At 49.6% G+C, this 22,910-nt stretch overlaps 8 protein-coding genes across 8 annotated transcripts; 4 read left to right on the top strand and 4 right to left on the bottom strand.

Moving 5' to 3' along the window:
• Positions 1-94: 94 nt before the first annotated feature.
• EPUS_00655 (uncharacterized protein) lies at positions 95-2,169 on the top strand (the record flags this gene model as incomplete). The annotated part of the gene is made up of 7 exons (XM_007804684.1): positions 95-231; positions 299-482; positions 596-767; positions 820-1,321; positions 1,374-1,588; positions 1,625-1,834; positions 1,958-2,169. 7 exons carry the CDS (start codon positions 95-97, stop codon positions 2,167-2,169), a joined length of 1,632 nt encoding a protein of 543 aa, XP_007802875.1.
• Positions 2,170-3,618: 1,449 nt separating this feature from the next.
• EPUS_00654 (uncharacterized protein) lies at positions 3,619-4,874 on the bottom strand (the record flags this gene model as incomplete). The annotated part of the gene is made up of 2 exons (XM_007804683.1): positions 3,619-3,982; positions 4,033-4,874. 2 exons carry the CDS (start codon positions 4,872-4,874, stop codon positions 3,619-3,621), a joined length of 1,206 nt encoding a protein of 401 aa, XP_007802874.1.
• A 1,376-nt stretch (positions 4,875-6,250) lies between these two features.
• Positions 6,251-7,940, top strand: EPUS_00653 (uncharacterized protein; the record flags this gene model as incomplete). The annotated part of the gene is made up of 5 exons (XM_007804682.1): positions 6,251-6,464; positions 6,517-6,561; positions 6,612-6,670; positions 6,717-6,995; positions 7,047-7,940. 5 exons carry the CDS (start codon positions 6,251-6,253, stop codon positions 7,938-7,940), a joined length of 1,491 nt encoding a protein of 496 aa, XP_007802873.1.
• A 1,017-nt stretch (positions 7,941-8,957) lies between these two features.
• EPUS_00652 (uncharacterized protein) lies at positions 8,958-10,784 on the top strand (the record flags this gene model as incomplete). The annotated part of the gene is made up of 4 exons (XM_007804681.1): positions 8,958-9,385; positions 9,433-9,799; positions 9,937-10,130; positions 10,178-10,784. The coding sequence occupies 4 exons, from the start codon at positions 8,958-8,960 to the stop codon at positions 10,782-10,784; spliced, it is 1,596 nt and encodes a 531-aa protein (XP_007802872.1).
• A 1,640-nt stretch (positions 10,785-12,424) lies between these two features.
• On the bottom strand, positions 12,425-13,954 carry EPUS_00651 (uncharacterized protein; the record flags this gene model as incomplete). The annotated part of the gene is made up of 1 exon (XM_007804680.1): positions 12,425-13,954. One exon carries the CDS (start codon positions 13,952-13,954, stop codon positions 12,425-12,427), a length of 1,530 nt encoding a protein of 509 aa, XP_007802871.1.
• Positions 13,955-16,405: 2,451 nt separating this feature from the next.
• On the top strand, positions 16,406-17,506 carry EPUS_00650 (uncharacterized protein; the record flags this gene model as incomplete). Its single annotated transcript, XM_007804679.1, has 5 exons — positions 16,406-16,597; positions 16,667-16,771; positions 16,822-17,164; positions 17,235-17,405; positions 17,469-17,506. 5 exons carry the CDS (start codon positions 16,406-16,408, stop codon positions 17,504-17,506), a joined length of 849 nt encoding a protein of 282 aa, XP_007802870.1.
• A 514-nt stretch (positions 17,507-18,020) lies between these two features.
• Positions 18,021-20,989, bottom strand: EPUS_00649 (uncharacterized protein; the record flags this gene model as incomplete). Its single annotated transcript, XM_007804678.1, has 3 exons — positions 18,021-19,019; positions 19,651-20,654; positions 20,704-20,989. The coding sequence occupies 3 exons, from the start codon at positions 20,987-20,989 to the stop codon at positions 18,021-18,023; spliced, it is 2,289 nt and encodes a 762-aa protein (XP_007802869.1).
• Positions 20,990-21,735: 746 nt separating this feature from the next.
• On the bottom strand, positions 21,736-22,833 carry EPUS_00648 (uncharacterized protein; the record flags this gene model as incomplete). The annotated part of the gene is made up of 1 exon (XM_007804677.1): positions 21,736-22,833. One exon carries the CDS (start codon positions 22,831-22,833, stop codon positions 21,736-21,738), a length of 1,098 nt encoding a protein of 365 aa, XP_007802868.1.
• Positions 22,834-22,910: the final 77 nt, after the last annotated feature.

The following is a 22,910-nucleotide window of genomic DNA, read 5'->3' as shown; positions in this document are numbered from 1 at the left end:
GTCAGAGAGAGAGAGGAATAGCGTCAACATATCAGACCAAGGAAGTATTTCAATCCTTGATCAGAGCTCGAGTAGGAACCTGCTTATTGCCGTCATGGCTCGGAAACATCAGCTAAGAGAGGAGCTGTCACCGCGATTTTGGCCTGGGAAGCTGAACGGTCAAGAAGTGTATGAGGCAACGATTGACGATCTTCAACGCCATTTATCAAACAGGAACTTCACATCCGTTGAGTATGTAAGGTTCTGCCTGGACCGAGTACGAAAGGTGGGCGGATCTACGCAACACCGACAAGACTAGCGCCAGTGTCTGGCTAGATGTCTGTCGCAGCGATGACTCTAATATCGATCAGGTCGATCCTTATCTCAAATCAGTCATTGAGGTAAACCCGGATGCTATCAGCATTGCGGCGAATCTCGACGAGGAAAGAAGACATGGCAACCTCCGAAGCAGCCTCCATGGGATACCAGTACTGGTCAAGGACGTATGTTCACCATTAGAGCACATAGGCTGCTCGAAGTAACCCTAGATGTTCTAGAATATGGCTACTAAAGACAGAATGCAGACGACCGCTGGCTCACTAGCACTATAAAATAGTATTGTGCCCAGAGATGCTCACGTTATAAAACTCCTGAGGACGCTGGACCCATCATCCTAGGCCATACCAACATGTGCGAGTGGGCTTTTCTACGATCCACGGATTGCTCCTCTGGATACTCAGCTCGCGGCGGTCAAACCCGCAATCCATATGACCTTGCCAAGGGGCCCAGTACGTCGATATCGGTTGATTTCTATGCTAGATGAATGACTCGTCAACGTAGTGGCCTCAAGTGGCGGATCGGCTGTGGCTGTATCTGCGAATATTGTGCCTCTTGCTCTCGGGACTGAGACGGATACGTCAATCATCAACCCTGCGGGCATCAATGGTGTTGTTGGTATTAAGCGTACTGTGGGGCTGACATCCCAAAGTGGAGTGATACCCATCAGCAAAACCCTTGACGCCGTCGGACCTTTAGGACACGATGTGGTGGATGCAGTTCACGGATTGAACGTTATAGCCGGTGCAGATGGGAGAGATTCCTTCAGCATATCATTTGTGAGACGTCGAGACGAAGACTACTACCACTTCTTATCTTCAAAAGCTGTCCTGAAAAGAGCCAAATTCGGCTTGCCTTGGAAAGGGTGTTGGGAGTTCGTACCTCGTGATCTGAAGCAAGTCTGTCAGAAGGTCTTCGATGCTATCGAGAAGCACGGAGGTGAGGTACTCCGTACAGAATTCCCCTGCGCAAATGATCGGATAGCAAGGAACGGACGCTGGGGCTGGTGATCCTCATATAATGCTGCCGTTTAGCCATCGCTGATACGTCACGAACAGGTGCCTTGGCAGCCCTGACAAGCGGGAGTCGACAGTCACCGATATAGACGCCTACAACGAGATCACAGCATCCCTTGCAGAACTCAGCGGAACATCTATCAAAACTTTCGAAGATATTGTCGACTACAACGACGAACATGCTGCAGCGGAGGGAGCGAATCCCGGGGACAACCCAGGCTTTGCATCCGGGCAGGTAGGACACGTTCCTGATTTCCGTCATGTAGTCTGAAGCCAAGCTGATGGTCGGCAAGGATGGATTGCGCCGAGTATAGTAGCCGCAACCGAAGGCCGAGAGACCGAAACCTACCACAGAGCTCTGGCATACGTTCAACACACCTGCCGTGACCACGGTATCGATGCTGCCCTCAAACACACCACCTCTAACGGCGAGGCTATCGAGCTAGATGCCTTACTTCTCTGTGACTGTCTAGGCGTAGGACAGCAGATCGCAGCTCAAGCAGGTCAGCACCCCTTCCCCTCTCCCATTTTCCGTCTTCCCTACCCTCTGCTTCCTCCACCAATATCCTTCCTTACCAAAGACCTAGCTGACCAAAGACATAGCTGACCTGAAGATACACATCTAGGATATCCGATAATCACCATCCCCATTGGACTCGACCCCACCGGGATCCCTATTGGACTGTCGCTGCAGCACCGAGCCTGGCAGGAGGGCACTTTGGTCAAATGGGCGAGCGCAATTGAGGATCTCGTGGCCAATGAGCTCGGAATGGGTCGGGAGCCGCCACGATTTCGAAACCATGGAGCGAATAGTATTCCGGTTGATTATCCGTGGTGACGTATAAGTAGCAACAAAGTAGAATATTGAGCTTTCTAGCGCAATTGAAAAATGGAGCTTGTGCCGATGGCAAGGTTTTCTTTTGAACTGATAGAATACACAGTATGATACGGTCAGCACCTCTCGACGGGCAAACGAGTGTCCTGCAGGCAAAATATTGTCCCGGTGCTCTCTCTGATGCTAGATAAAAGCAGTAACCCCTCGGCCCCCTTCTCGATGGCCACCTCCGCACCTAAGGCTTTCTTTCCCACGTCCTCTCTATTTGGAAAACAAAGAGAGGAGCAAAAAAAGGTCAAAACAATCAACAGCCGGTATTCGCTGGTGGTCACCCACCCAACTACTAACCGGCCGGCACATGGCTTAAGTACGGCTGAGCGAACGGGAAGCCCTGTTCTCCATGTCCTGTGGTCGATTGCGAAAGTATCATGTCAGGGTTAATTTTATATAGCTACTATCGTGGTGGTGGTGGTGTTGGTGTTCACACACAACTCCAATTGCAAATGTTTGAGCACGGATCAGGTCATCTGCATAGTTTATATGGGTGAGGCCGCTCTGGAAGAAAAATGATGGTTGTCTCGAGCCTTCCGTGGTCTTACACTCTCACACTTGCAAAGCCAGTCAGTCAGTCGAAGTACTGGATGTGGAAATAATTTCTGATGAGAGATGAATCTGAGGATACTCCTGTGTGGCTCCGAAAAGGGAGGTCTCGTTCATCCTAAATTGGGAACTTACTTCAAGGGGAGCGCTCGTGTTAAAGTCGGCTGTGGAGAGCTCTCCATTACTATGTCCGTGATGAGACGACGATAACGACGACTATTACTTCTTCATCTTCTCAGTATCAGAGAGGCTTAAAAGGATGAGTAACAACGAGATATGAGAGAGAGATCGAATCAGAGACCTACAGGGAACATGCACACTCTCACGAATTATCAAGGTGGCGTGGATGCACCAGTACTGTGTCCTTCCCTTGCACAAGATAGGGAGGCCAGCTGACATGACTGATAGTTTGCCAATGAACCTTCCAGGTAGGCCTGCCAACGATGTATTTGGCACGAACTTTCCTTCAATCAGCTGGGATACGAAGATGATACGGAGAGAGCTAGCGCTATGACGACGACTTATACGATACCACCGAGAGTGTCTCTTCGACTGTATTGCAACGCGTGAAACTTACATGTTCTAAGGTGATTTCACTAGCATCGTACCTTGAATAGTAACTATGTGCGCGGAGAAAGATGGGTTATGCTTGTCTCATCACGGGAGGCTTGCTGCTGGTGGAGGCGTCATGGCTATGGTACAAAGTCAAGGGTTTGCTTAATAGTCGCTCGTCGGCCTTGAAAAGCGAACGGCTAATATTTGTCTTGCAAAGCTTTGGCTGATAGCTCTCATCGCAATAACCCGTCTACCATCGTTGCGACTTCTCAAACCTCTTCCCCCCATAAGAGTCAATTATGCAGCATCCAGCTCGGCCACTGGTGCCACATTATCCACCTGAATGCCTCCCCTTTTCTTCTCCTCGCGGTCAGCAAACGGTAATCTCCACCCCCCCTCGGCAGCTGGCGTGGATAGCCACAACCGCATCAAGTGTCGTCGCGGAGCAGGTGGCGGGTAGTCTTTGTACTCTGTCCTAGCATGCAGGATGTGCGCGTTGGAAAGGAATTGTATGTCGCCAACCTCAAGGACCATGTGTAACGAGAGCCGCTGGCAAGTTTCTTCGAGGACAGAGGCGGCAGTGAGCTGCTCAGGGGAAAGACGGGGGATGGCACCTGCATCGGAGAAGCGGGAGAGAGAGCGGACGAAGTAAGGGTCCCATCTGGTGGAATTAACAGGAGCTAGAGGAGGGGTATGGCTGGGCTGCCGTACTTGCAGTATACTCGAGACGCTCCATGATGTCCCTGCTCGAGATAGAAGACGCTTGTCCGAATGTATGGCTCTTCGCCCTTGCTGACCTCACCTTTGCGGTCAAAGTACCAAATCGGCTTCGTCAACGTTTCCACCACGTCCGGCCGCTCAGCTTTCAGCACGTTGTACACCTGGTGAAAGGAGCAGATGTCCGACTCGCCACCCTCGAGAGCTCGTGCGACGCATAGTAGCCCGACAATGTCTGACCAGTCGGTGTGGAAGTACTGTCGCGCGTTGGTCCGGTATATTCTCACCTTGTCAATCTGCTTCGCGTCCTCGCCAAGGTCTTTCACATGGCCAAGAACATGCCCTTTGCCGTTTTGACTTACGAAATAGCCGAGATAGGTGCCAAGGCCCATGTAGGCGATTGCGGATTTGTGGTTGCCCCATTCCTGGACGGGAAAGTTCTTGAAGAGGATGAAACCTCTCCCATTGAGAAGTTCATCACGTACGGAGGCTAGGTATCTGGATAGGTAGGGGAGGGGGAAGTTTTCTTTGGTTATGCCTGTCAACGGCGTGCGGGTCGCTTTGAAGGCATCGGCGGCGGCGCTCAGTTCTGAGATTTCATAGGTGGTAAAATGATGGGTCCAACGTTCGGGATGGCGCTTGCAATCTGCTGCATTCCACACCGTGTGGCCCGTAATTTGAGAGGGGAACTCTGAGTAGGGTTTTAATTCTTCGTAGCTTGGAGGGTGCTGCCCTGAGGTTTTGATTCCATCTGGGAAGATGGATCGTATAGTGGTGTCTTTGGTCCTTAGGGTAGCGATTTCAGGCGATGAAGTGGCTGTGAGAGCGGGTGGCATAGTGGATCTATCGTAGGGAATTCACAAGACGAAGCAAAAGGACAGCATGGTCAATCAACACCATGGCTCGAAATGAGATCTAACCTCAAGTGACTCGAAACAAACGTACATGATGGTACATCTGAGCATCAGGAACTATTTGGTACAAGCTGCGGGCTCACAAGCTGTGGGCTCAAGGCACATTCCGTGATAAGAAATGTCGCCATACTTGGAGCAATGGCGAAAACGGAGACTTTCCGCAAAGGCAGGGAGCGGGAATGTCTGCTCGATCAATCATGGTTGACCGATGGACTGTACCTGTGAAACCCTGCCTCTACTACCCCGGGCGTTATCAATGCAGGTGACCCCGCGAATCTGTGGGTGTAGTTTTGTACGGAGAGTCCGAACCAGGCTCGAATCCAGTGCTGTAACGATGCCGAATTATTATGATGCAATATCACAAATTAGTGAATGGTCTGGGGTGCTGACTAAATGAGGTACAATACCCAAGTTAATTATGTCAACAGGTTCCACTCCTATAAGTAAATACTAAGTTAGCGCTATTTACTAGTTAATCATTCTGCGGCCGGGTGGTCTTTATCCCTGCCCTACTTGTATGCCATGCACTGGCCGCCCTACTGAAACCATCGATGGTAGCGATATTTCGCCAGTCTAAATCACTGATCGCAGCTTCGATTCGAGCGTTAATGGTCCATCCTCTGCGTGTTAGAAGGTGCTACGTACATGAGGGAAACATTGGTCATGGCGCAGGATCGGCTGTCACTTGAGCATCGGCCATCCACGTCAGGATCCACGTTATCAGTTTCCTTCGCAGATGTTGTAGATAAGGTAAGTCTAACTTTTGGCCCTCGTTAGCAGGGTGTCGATATCCAGCTTTCAAGCAATCTAGGCTCCAAGTGACACATTCAGTGTGTCATTCGATGAAAGAGGTGAGTGGGCATTCGCCCAGCAGATCCAGTCTCGTTAAGAGAGGGGAAAGCATTGCTAATTGATAGGCGACATGATATGCTATAGTAAAGCCTAGAGCAAATCACAAGCGCCACAACACATCACGACATTCGCTTCGTTCTCGCGTCATTTGTGGACCAGGTACCGGTACCGACGTCCCTATGCGCTCTTCTGAGATTGACGAACTTCTCGCTGGATTATCAAGTCATATTCGCTCTGCTGAGTGCCCAGCTCTGGACCATCGCATCATTCTTGCCAAATACATCATCGACATAGACCTCCTCGGCCAATTTTGTTCTTGGTACAGACCTTGGGGTCCAGGCTACCCTCCATGCCATCATTGCGCAAAAGATGTCAATTGCTTTTGTACAAGTTGGCACGATGTCCACACTTGATGTTGTCTCCAACTACGGACGAAGGTTTGAAGAATGGCCACTACTGAGAAGCAGCTCAGCTCTCAAAGTCTGGATGATGTCCCACCAAAAGAAAAGGATGTCGCTGCGCTACCTCTCTCCGATGCCACCGTTGATATTGAGACAACCTATGGGGTGAACGAGAAAGCCTTGCTCCGGAAACTGGACTATAAGCTGCTACCCGCTCTCACCCTCCTGTACCTGTTGTCTTTCTTGGATCGTAGCAATGGTAGTATCCAAGAAACCCTCATACTCGTCAAAATTTACTGATGAATTACTAGTTGGCAACGCGCGGGTGGAGGGTTTGGTCACAGATTTACACATGAGTATGAAGTCCAGCTTCTTCCCGAGGCTGTCCCATTGACGACCTCTGCAGCCGGCAATCAGTACCTGACTGGCCTAACGCTGTACTTCATCGGCTATGTTCTGTTCGAGGTGAAACAGTATCCAGTTTGCGGCTGTCTGTCGCTAACCCTGACAGATTCCCTGCAATGTGGTACTTAAATTGACGTCGCCCAAAATATGGCTCCCCACTTTGACACTCGCCTGGGGCATCGTCGCTACTCTCCTTGGTGTCACACAAAACATGGCAGGCTTCTTTGCGGCGCGCTTCTTTCTAGGTGTTACCGAGAGTGGACTCTTCCCTGGAGTTGTCTTTTACTTGTCCATGTGGTACAAACGAGAGGAACAACATTACAGAATTTCTCTCTTCTTCAGTGCTGCGTCCCTGGCCGGCGCGTTTGGGGGTGTACTTGCTTGGGTAAGCGATGATCTCCAAGAGAGCTGCTCTGAAATTAACAGGCGGCTCCAGGGCATTGCTCACATGAGGGGCGTGGGTGGTCTCAACGGCTGGCGGTGGATCTTTATCCTCGAGGGCATCCTGACTGTCCTGGTCTCCCTCGCCGCCTACTTCTTCATCGCCAACTATCCTTCAACGGCCAAGTTTTTGACAGACAAAGAACGCGCCAGCATCCATACTCGTCTAGCATCCAACAGCGACGCCACGCGAAACGAAGCCTTCACGTGGCAGAACGTGCGCCTTGCACTTAGTGACCCCAAAGTCTGGCTCTATGGGCTGGGGTTCCACACCATGAGCCTACCTCTCTACACCCTCTCATTGTTCCTTCCCACGATAATTACAGAACTCGGCTACACAGCCGCCCAAGCTCAGCTTCTCACCGTCCCACCCTACGCCGTGGCATTTGTTACCACACTTGCAGTAGCCGTGGCCTCTGAAAAGCTCAAAATCCGAGCGCCGTTCATCATGGGGCCCGCATCCTTCGCTGTAATCGGCTACATCATTCTGCTCTCGTCTGAGAAAGCTGGCGTTGCGTACGTAGGCACCATCTTCGCAGCAGCTGGCATTTATCCTGCCACCGCAATTGTCCTGTCCTGGCCGGCGAACAACGTTAGCGGACAGACGAAACGCGCAACGGCGAATGCGATGCAGATCTCGATTGGCAACTTGGGTGCTGTGCTGGGCACGCAGCTTTACAGAAGTCGCGACGGGCCGAGGTTTTTTGTGGGTCACGGCTTCGCCATGGGCTACTTGTGCATGAATGTTATAGTGGTGGGGTCGCTGTGGGCGATTTTGAGAGCGGAGAATGCAAGACGAGACAGGGGCGAGAGGAATGATAGGCTCGTCGGTGTAGCTACTGACGAGTGGCTGGGAGATGATGATCCGAGATGGAGATTCCAGACTTGATTAAAGGAGCAGGATGCAGCTATAGTAAGTCGATCGCACCGCTGCTTTCGAAGATGAACTTCTCGAAGTTCGCGTTCGAGGCCCAGTTATGGTGTTCTTCCAGACGACAATTGTCGGAAGAATCTCTCGGCTCTAGGGAGATGTCCATTGCTGCCCAGCGCGTCGGCTCCCGCTGCTCAGCACATCTTGCGAGGTTATGAGGTCTAGCGAATAGAGTGGCCAACGGAATACTTGGTATCGTGGTTTTTGGCTCTACAGACTAAGCCATATATAAGGGGCAGCGGAAATACTATAACTGAATCTATATATGCTAAGAATAGTGCGTGTTTGCATATTTTACACCCAAATGCTTTTCTTATCAAAGGACCATGGGCCAGTATTCGTGAAGTAACTCGTCAAATTTTTGGCTAAGGGGAGTCTCACAAGTTCGGTGCCCTAGACCTTTCGGACTCTACCCTATAGAGTCGGAAAACATGTTTCTGAGGGAACCGTTGGCAAGCTTGAGCCGCGAGAGAAACAAGGTATTTACTTACGAGGAACGCCTGAAAAACAGGCGGATGAGGCACTGCCAGTACTGTACGAGAATGCGCTTGGCGGCCACGAATTTCTTCCAAGAGGGATTCCCCCAGAGAAGTAGTGCAATGGATCAAGTAACTTGATAGATTCTAAGCGAATTAATCTTAAATAAAAGTAATCTAGACTTTTCTCTAAAAGAAAGTTCTAAAGAGATGACATGTGACCGTGGTTACATGTCCATAGTAATGAGTGGTCTAGACGGAATTCCAGATAACCGCAACAGCAATTCTTGATGTAACGCCAAGGAATTGTCACGTTTTCGAGACGAATTCCTTCAAAGCTCAGCCTCACCTCAATCCACCGACTATGTGGCATGCGATATTATGATTGTCCGTCCATCCATTCCATAGCAGGCGCCCCTAAAGCAGGCGCCCCTAAAGCAGGCGCCCCTAAAGTTCCTCCTGTGATCGACGTGCTGAGACTCGGTTCAGTCTTACGGCGATGGAGGTAATCGGCACTGCCGGTGCCATCGTCAGCATTATTGATGTCGTAACTCGCAGCATCTCGACTCTCGCGGATTTCGGGAAACGAATCAAAGCAGCTAACTTGACCCTCACAATGCTTCTTGGTCAGCTGGGTACTGTCAGAACAGCATTAGACCAAGTTCTTGCTCTTATCAAGGAAGGTCTCAAAGACCAAGAGCAACATTACTTGCTGGTCATGAACCTCGGCGACACCATCAAATGTTGCAACCTGCTCGTTCGGCTAATCGACGAGCAGGTGTCTAATTTAGAGTATAACGAAAACAACCTCTTGGATTTCGAAAGCAAAATCAACCTTGTGCTGGAGAGCAAAGGCACCGAGCAGTGCCTCACCCAGCTCGACCGACAAATCAATGCCCTCAACCTACTCATTACAACCTTCCAATGGTAGAATCTCACAACTCAGCTCATTTGCTCCAGTTGATTAGTTATAGTCGAACGCTACTCCAGCAAAAAGCATTCATGGAAGTGAGGACGACGCAACAAGTATTTCAACAGGTCAAGGATGATTCGTCTTCGTTACTGGTGCTGTGCGATAGCGAGTCTTTTATTACGGCACGGACGAGGACGACGACTGCCACCTCGAGGTTCTCTTTGAACTTCGTCTTTGACGCTGAGCTGCTACAGCACAAGGCATACAAAAGCACACTTCGCTCCTTGATGAGAAGGACCCGCAGTCGTTCTAGCCCGCAGGCTGCACGTGATGGCGTTATTCGAACCGCATCCGACATGAAAGCTGCAAAAGCGTCCTCTTATATCGATCAACTGCTCCAGACAGACGCCAGACAACTTCACAGCGAAGTAAGAATATTGGTGATCGGTAACGACGTCAACAAATTACTGGGAGCACTCAAATCTTTCGCACCGCATCGCTTGAGCATGGAAGAGCGGACCCAGTTTGGCCACTTGACCAGGCAGCGGCTGATTGCAAGCACAAGAGCAATCCTCGAAGAAAGCGCCAACTTCAGCCCAATAGAATTGAATCAAAGGAATACAAAACCCATGTCCGGGCAATGAAGTTGGGCAGACCCAATTCAAACGGTGGGCAATTATCACCAGATGTTAAAGAGGCGATACGGTGGACTATGTCACTGCCGGACCTCACACAGAGGTGCTACGTGTCCGCAGAGGAGTAAGCAGATCAAGGGGTCTATTCATGTTTTACTGACGCACTGCCAGCTTAATGGACGACCTCGAACGTATCTTACAGTATGATTTCATGCCCACCGACCTTGATTACCTGCGCTGGAGTCGTCAATTAAGCCCCACCACCGGTGTGCAGGAGGTTGTGTTGAACAAAGGACAACTCAAGTTACGCATCATGTCAACAAGTGGTCAATGGAGCGAGTCGAAGAAGTGGATCCACCACTTTGAGAACGTTACCTCTGTCATCTTCGTCGTAGATCTAACCCATTACGACGAGTATCCACTCGTGGACGCCACACAAAACAGGTTGATGGAGCACCTTATCCTGTTTAACTCTGTTGCGAATTCGGAGTGGTTCAAGAGAAGCAGTATATTACTCCTCCTCTCGAATGTGGCCGAATTCAAGGCCAAGCTTTCTACTCATCCGCTCGAAAACGTTTTTCCTGAGTACAGTGGGGGTAACGATGTCGATCGAGCTGCGAAATACATCCTTTGGCGCTTTAACCAGGTCAACAAACAGAATCTGTCAATACATTCACACCTCGTTGACTTCAATGATCCGAACATCCTCCGGCTGGTATTTGCTTCCATCGAACAAACTCTCATGGAAAATACATTAGGGAGTTTAGATATTATCTAGGATAGGAGTGGAGTGACAACCGGTCACGAAACCAGACGGAGAATACTGTTAGGATGATGTCAAGCCCCGCCCCAAGAGAGACTCTCGGCGCGTAGATAAAGCTGGCCGGCAGATATTGCTCAGCTGGCCAGCATTCTATTTTGTATCTACCAGAAGGCTGTCATTGTATACTTGTTTACCTTTCTACTTATATGCTACTTGCATACGTTCTATCTGCTTATTAGATAGTATCTTCTCAATTGACTAAAATTTCTTTAATGTCCGTCTGTCCTTCTATTGCCCACTGACGTTTTAAAATGCTTTCCCCCTACAACATAGGCTGCGCTTTGGGTCAGGTTAACCCGCTGCGGTCGGGTTTTAGGTCGGGGACTTGATCCACCCCGACCACCCGGACAGCCAAACAGTGGAAGGTCACTTGGCTTCCGGAATAGCAGGAGCAGCGTCAAAAGGACAGCATCTTCCGACGCACCATTCACCAGGATTTCGGTTTCCTCCGTACAACCGAACATGAAATTCTGAGTAAGAAAATATTGGAACCGAAGTCCGTTGTCCATTGGATCTGACCGGAACTACTTCCTGGCATAAGCAGCATGTTGCTTCTGTCGAAAGAACGTGAGTAGCCCAGTGAAAAAGTGTCTTATTTACCTAACTAGTACAGACTCTCCTCCAAGTACGTCGCTATTCTGATCACACCCGCTCAACACGCCGCCCCCCAACAGAGGCTCTCCACCCACTCTGATTGCGGAATATCCCCCCAAGTCGTCTCTGACCCCTTCAATCACGTCCCAGTCAAAGAATAGCACTCGATGATACATCAGAGATTGTCCAGATGCATGACACTGCGTCATTTACCGTGACTGTGGACTTTGACACCCGGGCAACGGCATTGGCCTGCGCTGCATCAATGTAGACGACACAAATCAGAGGGCTCGGTTCTTTCAGCCATCAATTTTAACCGGGACGTCATGTTAGCACCGTCAACCACAGAATCGGTCCAAAATCCAATCAGTAAGTATCTAGAGTCGATACAGCATCTTACACGGTGGCCAGATAGAGTGAGAGTGGAGATAGAATAATAATTAGCGTAGACAAAATAGCGAGATGAAAGTAAAGAATTGTGTTTTAAGGTTTACTCTTAACTAACTAAGACGAAGATCACCACTTACTTGAATGTCTACTCGGACTATTGGTGCCACTAACTAGCATCCTTTAACAATGTGGGATATGCCCGGATGGTGGTTGGTCCCCAGGGCTCCAATGGCAAATCATTACTGGACTTAGTCGTGTCGCCGGACCACAGTCTCTTCATCTAGAATTCGCAAGCGTCGCCCACATTAATTCAGCAAGGTTTTGCATTTTGCTGGGCCCTGCCCTACGAACTGTCCTTCTTTCCCGACTCTACATGTCAAGCTATTCTCGAGTGTCCTAATGTCAGAGTGACAAGTTCCAACAGCAACCGAATGAAATCTTTTGCGTGGAAGAGCGTTCATCTATGAAAAGGTTGCATCCGGTGCAGCGGAAGATGCGCAAACTGTTCCAAGGGGGATCCCACCGTGATGTGATCTATGTCCATCGCTAACTGATAACTCCCGTAATGCTGTTTGTATCCAACCCAAGGATAGTTTAAAATTCGAAATTGCCTAAGCTTGTCTTTCTTTGGCATCTTCTATAACCAAGCCCCAGTTCATGAACCTCAAATAGGCGCCTTCAGCACAGGTGAGCAACCCGCACCCAATTGCATATCCGATCCACAAACCCTTCAACTCCAACGCTGGTGGTCCAAAGCACAGAAACATGGCCAGTGGCATTGCCAACAAGTAGTACGTGGTCATTGTGACCCAGCCAGCGACACGCTGTTTGCCAAACCCGCAGAGTAGACCGCCCGCCAGCGAGGTCGTCGCATCGAAGAACTGGTACGCCGCCAGCACGGGCATAACCTTTGTCGCAATCTTCACGACCATAGGATCGTTGGAGAAGAACCTAGGAATGTGGCTACCCAGAGAGAAGATAAGCACAGCGTCAGCAGAGCCGAGAGCGGCGAACATGGCGCAATATGTCCTTGTTGCAGTCTTGGCGGCTGACAACGCGCCTGCACCGACGAGATTGCCGAGGCGTGTGCTAACGACGACGGAGACGGCGAAAGGAATATGGAACATGACTACACATGCTGTCAATAAGATAGAGTGAGCGCCGAGATGGGCGGGCGTGAGGTAAGAAGCTGAGAAGGTTATGGCCTGGAAAGCGAGCTGTTTTCCCGCAATCATGACGACACCGGGGATCGAGAGTCGGATCATTGGTGTCCAGGAGTGGAAAGCTTCCTTGCTGAAGCCGCCCCAGCATGCAAGGCTAGAAGGGTTAACAAAGCGGACGTAGAGAAAGAGGATGAAGGGCATGAGGAGCTTGGATATAGAGCTTGCTAATGCAACCCCGGTAAGACCCCACTGAAATTGGAAGACGAAGACGTATTGAAGAAGTACATTCAGCGGTGCGCAGACGAGGAGAACAAGAAGGGAAGCGTTGAAGATGCCTTGAGCCTGCACAAAGCGTTTGCCTGCTTCGAAGAAGGCATGACCTGGAGCCCCTATGAGGAGGATGCGAAGGAACGAGCCAGCAATAAGAGCTAGGTCTTTGTCGGGCACGAGCCTTGGGAATATTGAGCCAGCGTTCAGCCATAGGATACCGATGGGGATCATAACAACGAGCAGGAGTAGGACCATTCGTTGAAGATGAAGACCGACGTCAGTTTTACGGCCGCTGCCGTATGATTGAGCGCAGAGTGTATCCAAGCTTGTCACTAAGCCTTCGCAGACGGCTGAGCCGGTAATGCAAGCGGTCATCGTCGCCAGCGAGACGGCGCCAAGCTCACGGGTCCCTATGTGGCCAACCACAAACACCATGACAATGCTGAAGCTGTACTGGAGCAAGTATGTGGCTATTAAAGGTAGCGAATTTCTCGCCAGAAATCTTGCTTCCGTGGAGGGCGAGGTGTAGACATCGGCTTCGCCAACACGGATATCGACAAGTGGGTCCGCCTCGTCGAGATGCTGTTTGTAGCATGTGCCATAGGTCTTTGCCTCCTCCCGTCCTGGTTCTAGATGCGACAGGAGGGTACAGGTGGATGCTTTATCGGATAGGAGGGTACTGGTGGTGGAGAGGCGTCGAGTAGCCATGGTTCAGACAGGACGGAAAGTGCTCTGAGATTCACCCCATTCCTGATGGTTTGTCTTGCTGTTTGAATCTCGATGAGCAGGGTGACAATGCTGCCAGTGGTGAAGAGTAGAGAAGAGAGCAGGGTAATTTCTGTTCAGACATTGTGGCAACTTGACTATATAACAACAGCTGCTGAAATAAGGTGAGGGAATGGGAGAAAGAACTAGTCTATTAGCAGTCAAGCTTCTAAGCTGGCAGATGGGTGTGAGACGGGTTGATGATGAACATCAGTCCTAGCCAAACAGTCAATGATGCATTGATGTGGAACTTGTGTGGCCTCAGAACGGGTTTAGCTAAGTAGTCATAAGCTTTGGCTGTGGTGCGGGACACTCGGTAGGTGCAACCGATTGGTTCGGTCGGGCCCTTGCAGCGGCCAAGATACGGAAGCGGTCCGTGCTAGTCAACATCTGGCAGGAACATTGTATCACCCTGTTGCAAAGCCCCAAATCCCGCTGTACATAATGATTCACGTACGTAGTATCACTCCGTTTGATGCCTTGTAACGAAGTATACGGTGGGCTAGAGATTCACATCATTATCTTCCTAGCATGGAACCGTATGATTTGTTTCGTAACATCTCTTCAACTCATCTTGGCAATCATGATGCCCAATGGTGTCTTCTGTGTACGGTGGGAAATGCTTCACCTCTCAGACTCACTGGCTGCTTGGAAACTCGTGATACAATGTGATATATGGCTTACCGCATCCCAGGAATGTTCTTGATATCCTAGATTTGGAAATGAGCCCGTTCAGATTCTCGAGGCACGAATTGACGAAGACGCTGAAATCTGAAATCATCACCATTTTGATGATGATTTTTGCAGGGCCTTGGCCTGAAGCAATTCTCGTGTTACATCCGTTCGCGCGTTGTAGCGTGATTGAGCCATTCCTGGTAAACCGTTCACACTGATCCAGGCCGAATAACCAAGTCCAAAATTTCTCCCACTTCACAGCCTGACTGTAGGCTGCTCTCTTATTATGCAACTGGCAGTGTGATAACTTTGCTGTCTTGCAGAATTTTTCTGACACAATTTGACGGACAATCGTGATGCCTACACTCAGAAGTAATTCGATGCTGCGACCACTAGGCATATCCCAATAAGCTTAAACAGGCTGTACTCGACGAAAAGACAATGTACTGGTCCTTGCCTGCAGTCAGCCTCATTCGGATTATATCCGATGGAGGTGGCAGTAGTCGCACCTCTCCACAGAGGGTAATAAGCTTGCACTATCATATAGCTTGTTTGACGGTCCCAAGCTTTCTAGCTGATGCTGTGTACTACTATCCTCTTATCAGTAGGATACGAAGGAGTGCTAACAATTCCATAGTGTCAGCGATTAAGTGGCGCGGTTTGTTGAGTCCGGTTTGGATGGTGCCGGCGCTTGATGAGAGCGACCGTAGATCGTGTATTTCCAAATAAGCTTTCGTAATCCTGGGGAGATGGTTCATGATGCTGTACGAGGCAAAAATTGTACTCATGACTATTGATGGAGCGAGAATCGACGACTTCATAGCAATGGGCCACGTCTTTGCTAGGAAAGATCCTGTAACGCCGGGTTGACCGCATCATTGTTGCCAAATCCTTCTCCCCACGAGCTCAAGGTGGAAAGTGGTAGTATTTAGCCCCAGCGTCATCTAGTGGGGATGTCCGATCGGTGCATGGCTTCGTTACCCCCCCTTTGTCAGGAATCGGCAGTTGGGGAAGAGTTGTGTCGTCCACATTTACTGATGTCTGATTGGCACAACCACCGGGGGATATCTCAGCAATAAGTAGTCTTGTTGGCCTCTCATATTTTCACCTCTAGCTTCAATGCTGCAATGGCTGCCTGGGTCGGGATACCGGGTTTTCTGGGCCCGTATCGAGGACGCCCTGCACTTGGTCCGCAGCTCACTAGGGCAATGGAGTATACTCGGTAAGTATAAGTGTAGACCCGCTGGTCGCCTGGATCTTGTTCTACCTTTCCTGCTCCAATTTGAACCACCTAAGTTAGTGCTATTGCAGTCGCTAATTTATTAGTATGGATCTTCAGCTGCACTCCATTTATCTGAGTACATCAAGCACTAGGCACAGAATGTGGAGTTAGCCATCAAGAGCCGGCCAAGTGTGGTGGCAAAGCGGTGACACCCTGACCGGGGTTATGTGGACGTAGCAACATCACCAGGTGCAGCAAACTTGAGACCTCATCCCGTCCACATTGATCCTATTCGGGAGATCCGAGAAAGGCACTCGAATCCGCGGAAGTTACACGTTGGTGGTCTGGCTCTTAAGAGCATGAATCCCTAGTCCGGGGCAATTCATAAGTTATATCGATGTCTGAACTCAGAACCTAGTCCGCAACCTATTGTCACAATCTAACAGCACCTCCAAAGGAAGCACAATCTTTGGGCTTAGCCTACAAAGGGTCTCAGGATGGACACCAAACAGATTTACGAGAAAGTGCAAGAGCATTACAGCTTGGCCGCCAACACCACAAACAACACATATGGACACAAAGTCGCCAAAGCCTTTGGCTACACGGAGGATGAGCTGGAACAGATCCCCAAAGATGCCAACTTAGGATTAAGCTGTGGAAATCCATCCGCAATCGCGAAATTGAAGGAGGTTTGTTACCTCTGCTCATCCGAGCCTGCCCTCACCGTGCAGTTGAGATCAGAACTAATTCATGTGTAGGGAGAGACAGTGATCGATCTGGGAAGCGGCGCAGGATTCGACGTGTTCCTTGCCGCGAAGAAGGTCGGCGTCCACGGGAAGGCCATTGGAATTGATATGAACAACGTTCGCACACTCCAGTATATCCAGCGTGGAAACCTGCTAACATGATACAGGATATGCTCGAAAGAGCGAACAAAAATAAGGAAGAGGCCGGTGCCGAGAACGTCCTCTTCGTCAAGTCTCCAATCACCAAGATTGACCTTACCAACGAGTGCGCCGACTGCATAATCAGTAACTGTGTGGTGAACCTGGTTCCAGAGCACGAGAAACAGCTCGTTTTCAACGAAACGTTTCGCTTACTGAAGCCGGGTGGCCGCCTGGCGATCAGTGACATTCTGCTTAAAAAGGAATTGCCAGACGAGCTCAAGAAGAGTATGGCCTTATATGTTGGATGTATCTCTGGTGCAAGTCGGGTCAACGAATACGAAGAATACCTTCGCAATGCAGGTTTCAGAGGTAGACCAATGCCCAACCATGGCGCGAACCATGCTGAGAAATGGCTGCTGATTGTGATGTCTTCGAACAGATATCCTGATTGTGGACAACAAACATGATTTGAATGTCTACAATGACACTCCACGCAACGACGCCCGGAGTAGCTGCTGTGGGAAAGGCTGTGCGGCGCCAGCATCGGTAGATGATCCACTGGTCGCCTTTATGTCTCAGTCTAAACATGTTGACTTCAATGAATGGGCAGGTATGTAGGAGCTGAACCGTGAAGATGCGGCCTGCAATCCGAGGTTGCTGACGAGAATCACAGGTTCATTCCAAGTCTATGCACTCAAACCATCTTCTTGATGTCGACATTGTCAAGGGTGACCCGGAGGTAATTGATCGGATGTTGAGATCCTAGCTCGATGAATGAATCGGCTACTTGCAATGACCATGATATATGATTCGTTTTCAAGGGATCTCTTACACTGTTGTCTGTACCATCCGGAGGGCAGTAGCTAGTACCTCCATAACACAAATCCAATGTGCATTCCCATGCCCGGATTCGATTCGCCGGCCCGTAAGTGGGGCTAGTTATCGTCGTTGATAATTATTTAAGAACGATTGAATCGAGCCGATTGTGTCTAGTGTTGATTTCAAGCCATCCAGAATGCCGGATTCAAAGTTTTGGCTGTGAAGAGGGAAGACGTGCCAAGACCTGCAGCGCTGTCTCCGCCAAGCCGGACGCGGACTCCTGGAGCCAATGTTCTAATGCAACACACGCTTCTGGTGCTGTTTGTAAAGGACATTTCAGCAAGATGTGCACGCCCTAAGTAATGACGTTACGTCCGCGGTCCGCAGTACGTGATCTTTGCTTGTTTTAACTGGTCTTCACCACTGTTATGTTGGTATGCTCAGGATGGGATTCGAGTTGCACCAGATCCCCGGCAGCAAGCTTCTTCTGCCACTTGTTTGCCTCGCCTCTTGCAAGAATGACAGTCAATCGGAGCGATGCACCCTTGAGAGCTACCATTTCTTGTGAGGACAGCGGTGTATAACTCCAGCGTCCAAACGCCCAGTTGAGGACATACAACCCCGCTTCAGCCATGGTAGATGGCCTTCTCTCCCCCGTTGAATCAGCTGGGGGCTTTGAAGCCAATATAAGGCCTTTAATGCGGTAGATTTCGTCCTTTGGTGCCGCAAGGAGGAATTCCTCGAATGCGTCCAAGTCTACAGTGGCATCTCCTTCGTAGGTAGGATTGAGTACTACCGATAAGACTTCGACCTCTTCCTGGTGATCATGCCCATGAGCTTGGTGTTCGTTGGTACTGTTGTTGAGCTCCGTTGCAGTTGAGACTCCTCCTTTGGCAATCAACGCACCGTCGATACCCATGAGAACTGCCTGATCCACCCAGCCCCTTGTGCTCTTGACCCAGGCAAATTGTAGTTCCAGGTCTCCAAGTCGATCCAGACATTCCTCGAAACGCCTCTCATCGACATGTTCCCACTTGTTGAATACAATGAGATCAGTATACTTGGCCTGTAGTCTGGCAGTGTAGCTTGTGTCCTCATAGCCCTTCCAGTTTTCAACATCAATGACACTAATGACGCCGTCAAGCACGAAAGCTCCATCATGTTCCCGTGCCAATCGGTTGACCTCCATGGCTAAAGTAGCGGGAAAGGCGGACCCAGAAGTTTCGATTAAAATCCTATCAGGGATGACTTCGGATCGTAGTTGAAGCAAGGCATCCGATAACTGCCCCACGAGATTGCAACATATGCAGCCATTGAGTAGTTCTTTGACACCAGAGATGGCCTGGGAAGCGGCTAGTTGAGAGTCGACGGCAAGATCGCCAAATTCATTTTTCAGGAGTGCCAGCTGAGGGGATTAAAACGTTAGTTCTTGCTCCGTGCGTATCTGGCAAAGAGAAGTCTACTACCTTGTATGTTTTTGGTAGTTGGGGAAGCAGATTCAAAATCAAAGTCGTCTTACCACTTCCTAAAAAGCCGGTTATTACCGTCACTGGGGTGGGGAGGGCTTTTATAGATTCCATTAAGGACAAAGGTATGATCGTAGGATTCTTGGTGGATGGGTAGAGCTCAAGGAAGCAAGTGTCAAATACCAGTAGACCGTAATAGGAAGACGATAAAGCTGGCCTTGGCGGACTCTTTCAAGTGCTACTACTAATAGTAGTACTACTATCACTCCTTTCAATAACCTCTTCACACGTACAATAACCTGACATTGTTGGAAGTTTAATTTGCAGTCAAGCCATGATTTCATTCCTTCCTCTCAGGCCAAGAGACACATGGTTCGTAAGGCTCTATAAAGATACTCAGCTACGGATCTGGAAAGCAGATTGTTATATCCAAGACACTCTTCTATCGTACTTATTAAGCTGCATGAAAACCCCATCTAAAAATCCCGAAATTGACAACGTTAAATGAATAGTGCCACGCATGTGGATTGACAATCATGGTTGACATTCATACGATCTGAGAAGGGCAACGGCTCCAGGCTCACTGGACACATAAATGACCTTGTGCTTGTTTGTGAAGCCATTGAAGCGAGTGGCAGAGCATCTGGTGTAGGCGCCCATCTCGTCGAAGAACAGCCAGTCACCAACATTCAGAACGCCCGGCAGTGTGCAGCGTTCTGTGATGACATCGATGCCATCGCAAGTAGGCCCCCAGATGGAGTAGTCGGTTGGAATCTGGTATGGATCACGGCAATCCAAGATTTGGGCTGACGGATGTTGATGATCGAAAATGATGTTGGAGAAATTTCCGTAAACTCCATCATTGAGATAGAGCATGTAAGCCCGCTCTCCAGTCAACCCATCTTGGACATCTCGGCGGGCAATGACGTTGGCTGCCATGGTGAAAGCATTTGCCACATAGTATCTTCCAGGCTCAGCGATGACCCGAATGTGAGGCGGGAAATGCTCCTCTAGAGCTCCTGTGAGAGCGCTGGCAAAGGTTTCGAAACTTCCGTCCACAAATCCGCCACCAACGTCGAGCATCTGCAAGTTGAAGCCAGCAGACGTGGCCTGATCAAAGACAACACGAGCATCCTGCACAGCCTTCGTGAAAGATGCGGGATCACTGGCCCCTGAACCAACATGAAAACTGACACCAGTCACGTTGAGACCCAAGTTCTTGGCTAGGTCCAAAAGCTCTTGTGTTTTATCAAGACTGGCTCCAAACTTTGCACTCAACCGGCACAGGCTCGCAGAATCGTCGGTCAGGATACGCAAGACGAGCTCTGCATCCGGGAAGAACTGTTTGATCTTGAGCAATTCGTCCGCGTTGTCGAATGTCATCTGTTTGACGCCCACTTTGGCAGCGTAACGAATGTATGATTTGGTCTTGCAAGGTTGGGCGTAGATTATACGCGCGGGATCGACACCCAGTTTGAGTACCTGCTCGATTTCGGCCTGAGAGGCGCAGTCAAAACCTGTACCCAGCTTGGCAAGCAAGCGGAGAACTTCGTCATCAGGGTTGCATTTGACAGCTAGATTGAGATCAGTAGATTTTCCAGTTAAATACGAAGAAGAATGTACCATAGAAAGGCTTGACCCTTGCCAGATTCATCTTCCAGCGGAGATGCTGTCGGTAGACTTCTCCCAGATCCGCCACGTAGAAGGCATCCTCCTCACCCGGTTGGCAAGAGTCCACATTGATCTCTGCAATCCTCTTTTTGAATACATCGAGAACAGATTCCTTTGAGGTCAAGCTTTCAATTTTGTTGTATTTCCCGCCATTGTTTTCGGTAACTAACTTCAGAGTGTTGGAATAATGTTCCAAGTCGTAAATCTCTTCATAGGTAGTGATGGCTGATGGTGCCATAACCATGTAGAAATGCAAGCAGAGAATTTTGTTCGAATATGAGATTCGGGTTAGGGAGGTCTGAGTGACTCCAACCCTATGTAATGGGGACCCTTGCCGCAGGCCTCTTCCTCCGGAAGAGGAAGAACCTCGACTGTGGTCCTATGCGGCAGCTGGAATGGTTCTGATTCAAGCGGCGACAAGTTGACGGTCGAGCTGGAAAAAAAGAGGCTACAAGATGATTTCAGCAGGAGCAGGCAATAGTCGAGAAGGTGATGGTGTCGCTGAGTGAATACAATCTGAGTGGGTATGAGGCGGCAGTTTTCTAACGACGCCGTGGTGATTAGGGCTTCGGCAAATTGAAGGCAATAGAAACTCAAGAAGCCGCGAAGGGCAGCATAGACGAAAGGTGCGAATGTGGGCAGTAGCCGATGGCGCTTAAGGAACAGGCGGAAGAGAGTGCAGGTACAGGGGACGTTTTGTAGTAGACGTGGTAGAAGATTTTATACCTGTTGTTTGTTCGGTAAAGAAAAATCCCTAGCTCATCGGTGCGCCCCTCCAAAGATAACGCCAACCCTTGCCAATCCCCGCAGTTCGTGACGTGATGTGCCTGACGGGCCAACTGGTTGAGTACAGTTTATTTGTGGTATGCATTTCAAACGCAGGAACCTAAACCCCTCCAGAAGATCACATTTTGCTTGCCAGATTTCGTGTTATGCAAATGCCATAGGAGTGTGCATTGCTGCATACTTGGGGACACGGAAACACTAGCCAGTCTCAGCCAAGCCATACAAGTAAAGTTCAACCTCTGGCGGCTGAACCCCAAGATCAGATGTTTCATGAGGTAGAACGATTGTATCCTTTTCCAGTATTCGCATCTGCGAGTGTCGCATAAGATCGAAGAAAACGTCCTCGCTGTCGTGACGTCTCTTCGCGGCTACCAATATTCTGCACTGAGGCGAAATTAAAGATACTTGACACAAAGTTCTCACCAGATCGGAGCATGTGTCTGAATTGTAGATGCAATCTGAGATGATGACCAAATCAACATCACGCTCTAAGCTCGTTCCACCAGAATCAACATTCCAATCAAGAATTTGGAACCATAAAGAGGAATTGGCAGCTGGTGTTGCTTCATCCAGATTCTTCAAGAGAATGTCTTGCGCTTCGACCAAATCAGTGAGATGCACCATACAGTCGGGGAAGTAATGGGCGAGAGCTATGCCGACAATGCCACACCCTGCACCGAGCTCCAGGACATTGATCTGGCCTGAAGCCTCCCCTTGCAGTACTTCTTTTAGGAGAGGCATTCGTGATTTTGCCGAGCAAATATCTTGAAAACACAATACGCATCCCAGCGAAGCGTCCCTGCCGAAGTCAACAAGCAATGAGGTTCGGATATAGGCCAAACGGTACCAGATATGCTTTGCAATACTTTCGCCCGTCTCTTCCCATATTTTGAGACTTGATAGATCAGGCAAGGAGAGCTCTCGCTCGACCAAGGCCGCCGCACGTGTTTGATGGACGGGCTTGAACGGAGCACTCAGCGCACTCAGAATGGACGGAATCAGACCACTGGCTTTATCATGAAATACATGCAACCGAAGCAAAGGAGTGCTTTGGCTGATATGTGCAGTGAGGCCAATGGATAGCTCTCTAGAACCTTTGTGCCAACGCACCTCTTGCTTGAAAAGGACCTTACCAGCTCTGTCGGCTGTTAGCAGACATGAGGTCAACTTGGCATCAGAGAGCAGAAAGCTGTCGCCTAGATCGTTTGTAATTGTAATTAGAGCCATCACAGAAATGGATTTGGACGACCGATACTCTACTCGGGGAGTCTTCAGAAATCGGATATAATGGACCATGATGGGTGAGGCAGTTTATCTTCTTTATGTGATAAGCATAGAGGTCGATCTTATTGACTGAGGATCGTCCTTGGATG

The sequence above is a fragment of the Endocarpon pusillum genome, assembly GCF_000464535.1.
Source record: "Endocarpon pusillum Z07020 unplaced genomic scaffold scaffold344, whole genome shotgun sequence".
Lineage (NCBI taxonomy): Eukaryota > Fungi > Ascomycota > Eurotiomycetes > Verrucariales > Verrucariaceae > Endocarpon > Endocarpon pusillum.
Note: the sequence above shows the minus strand (reverse complement) of the source record. Positions and strands in the feature narration are given on the sequence as shown.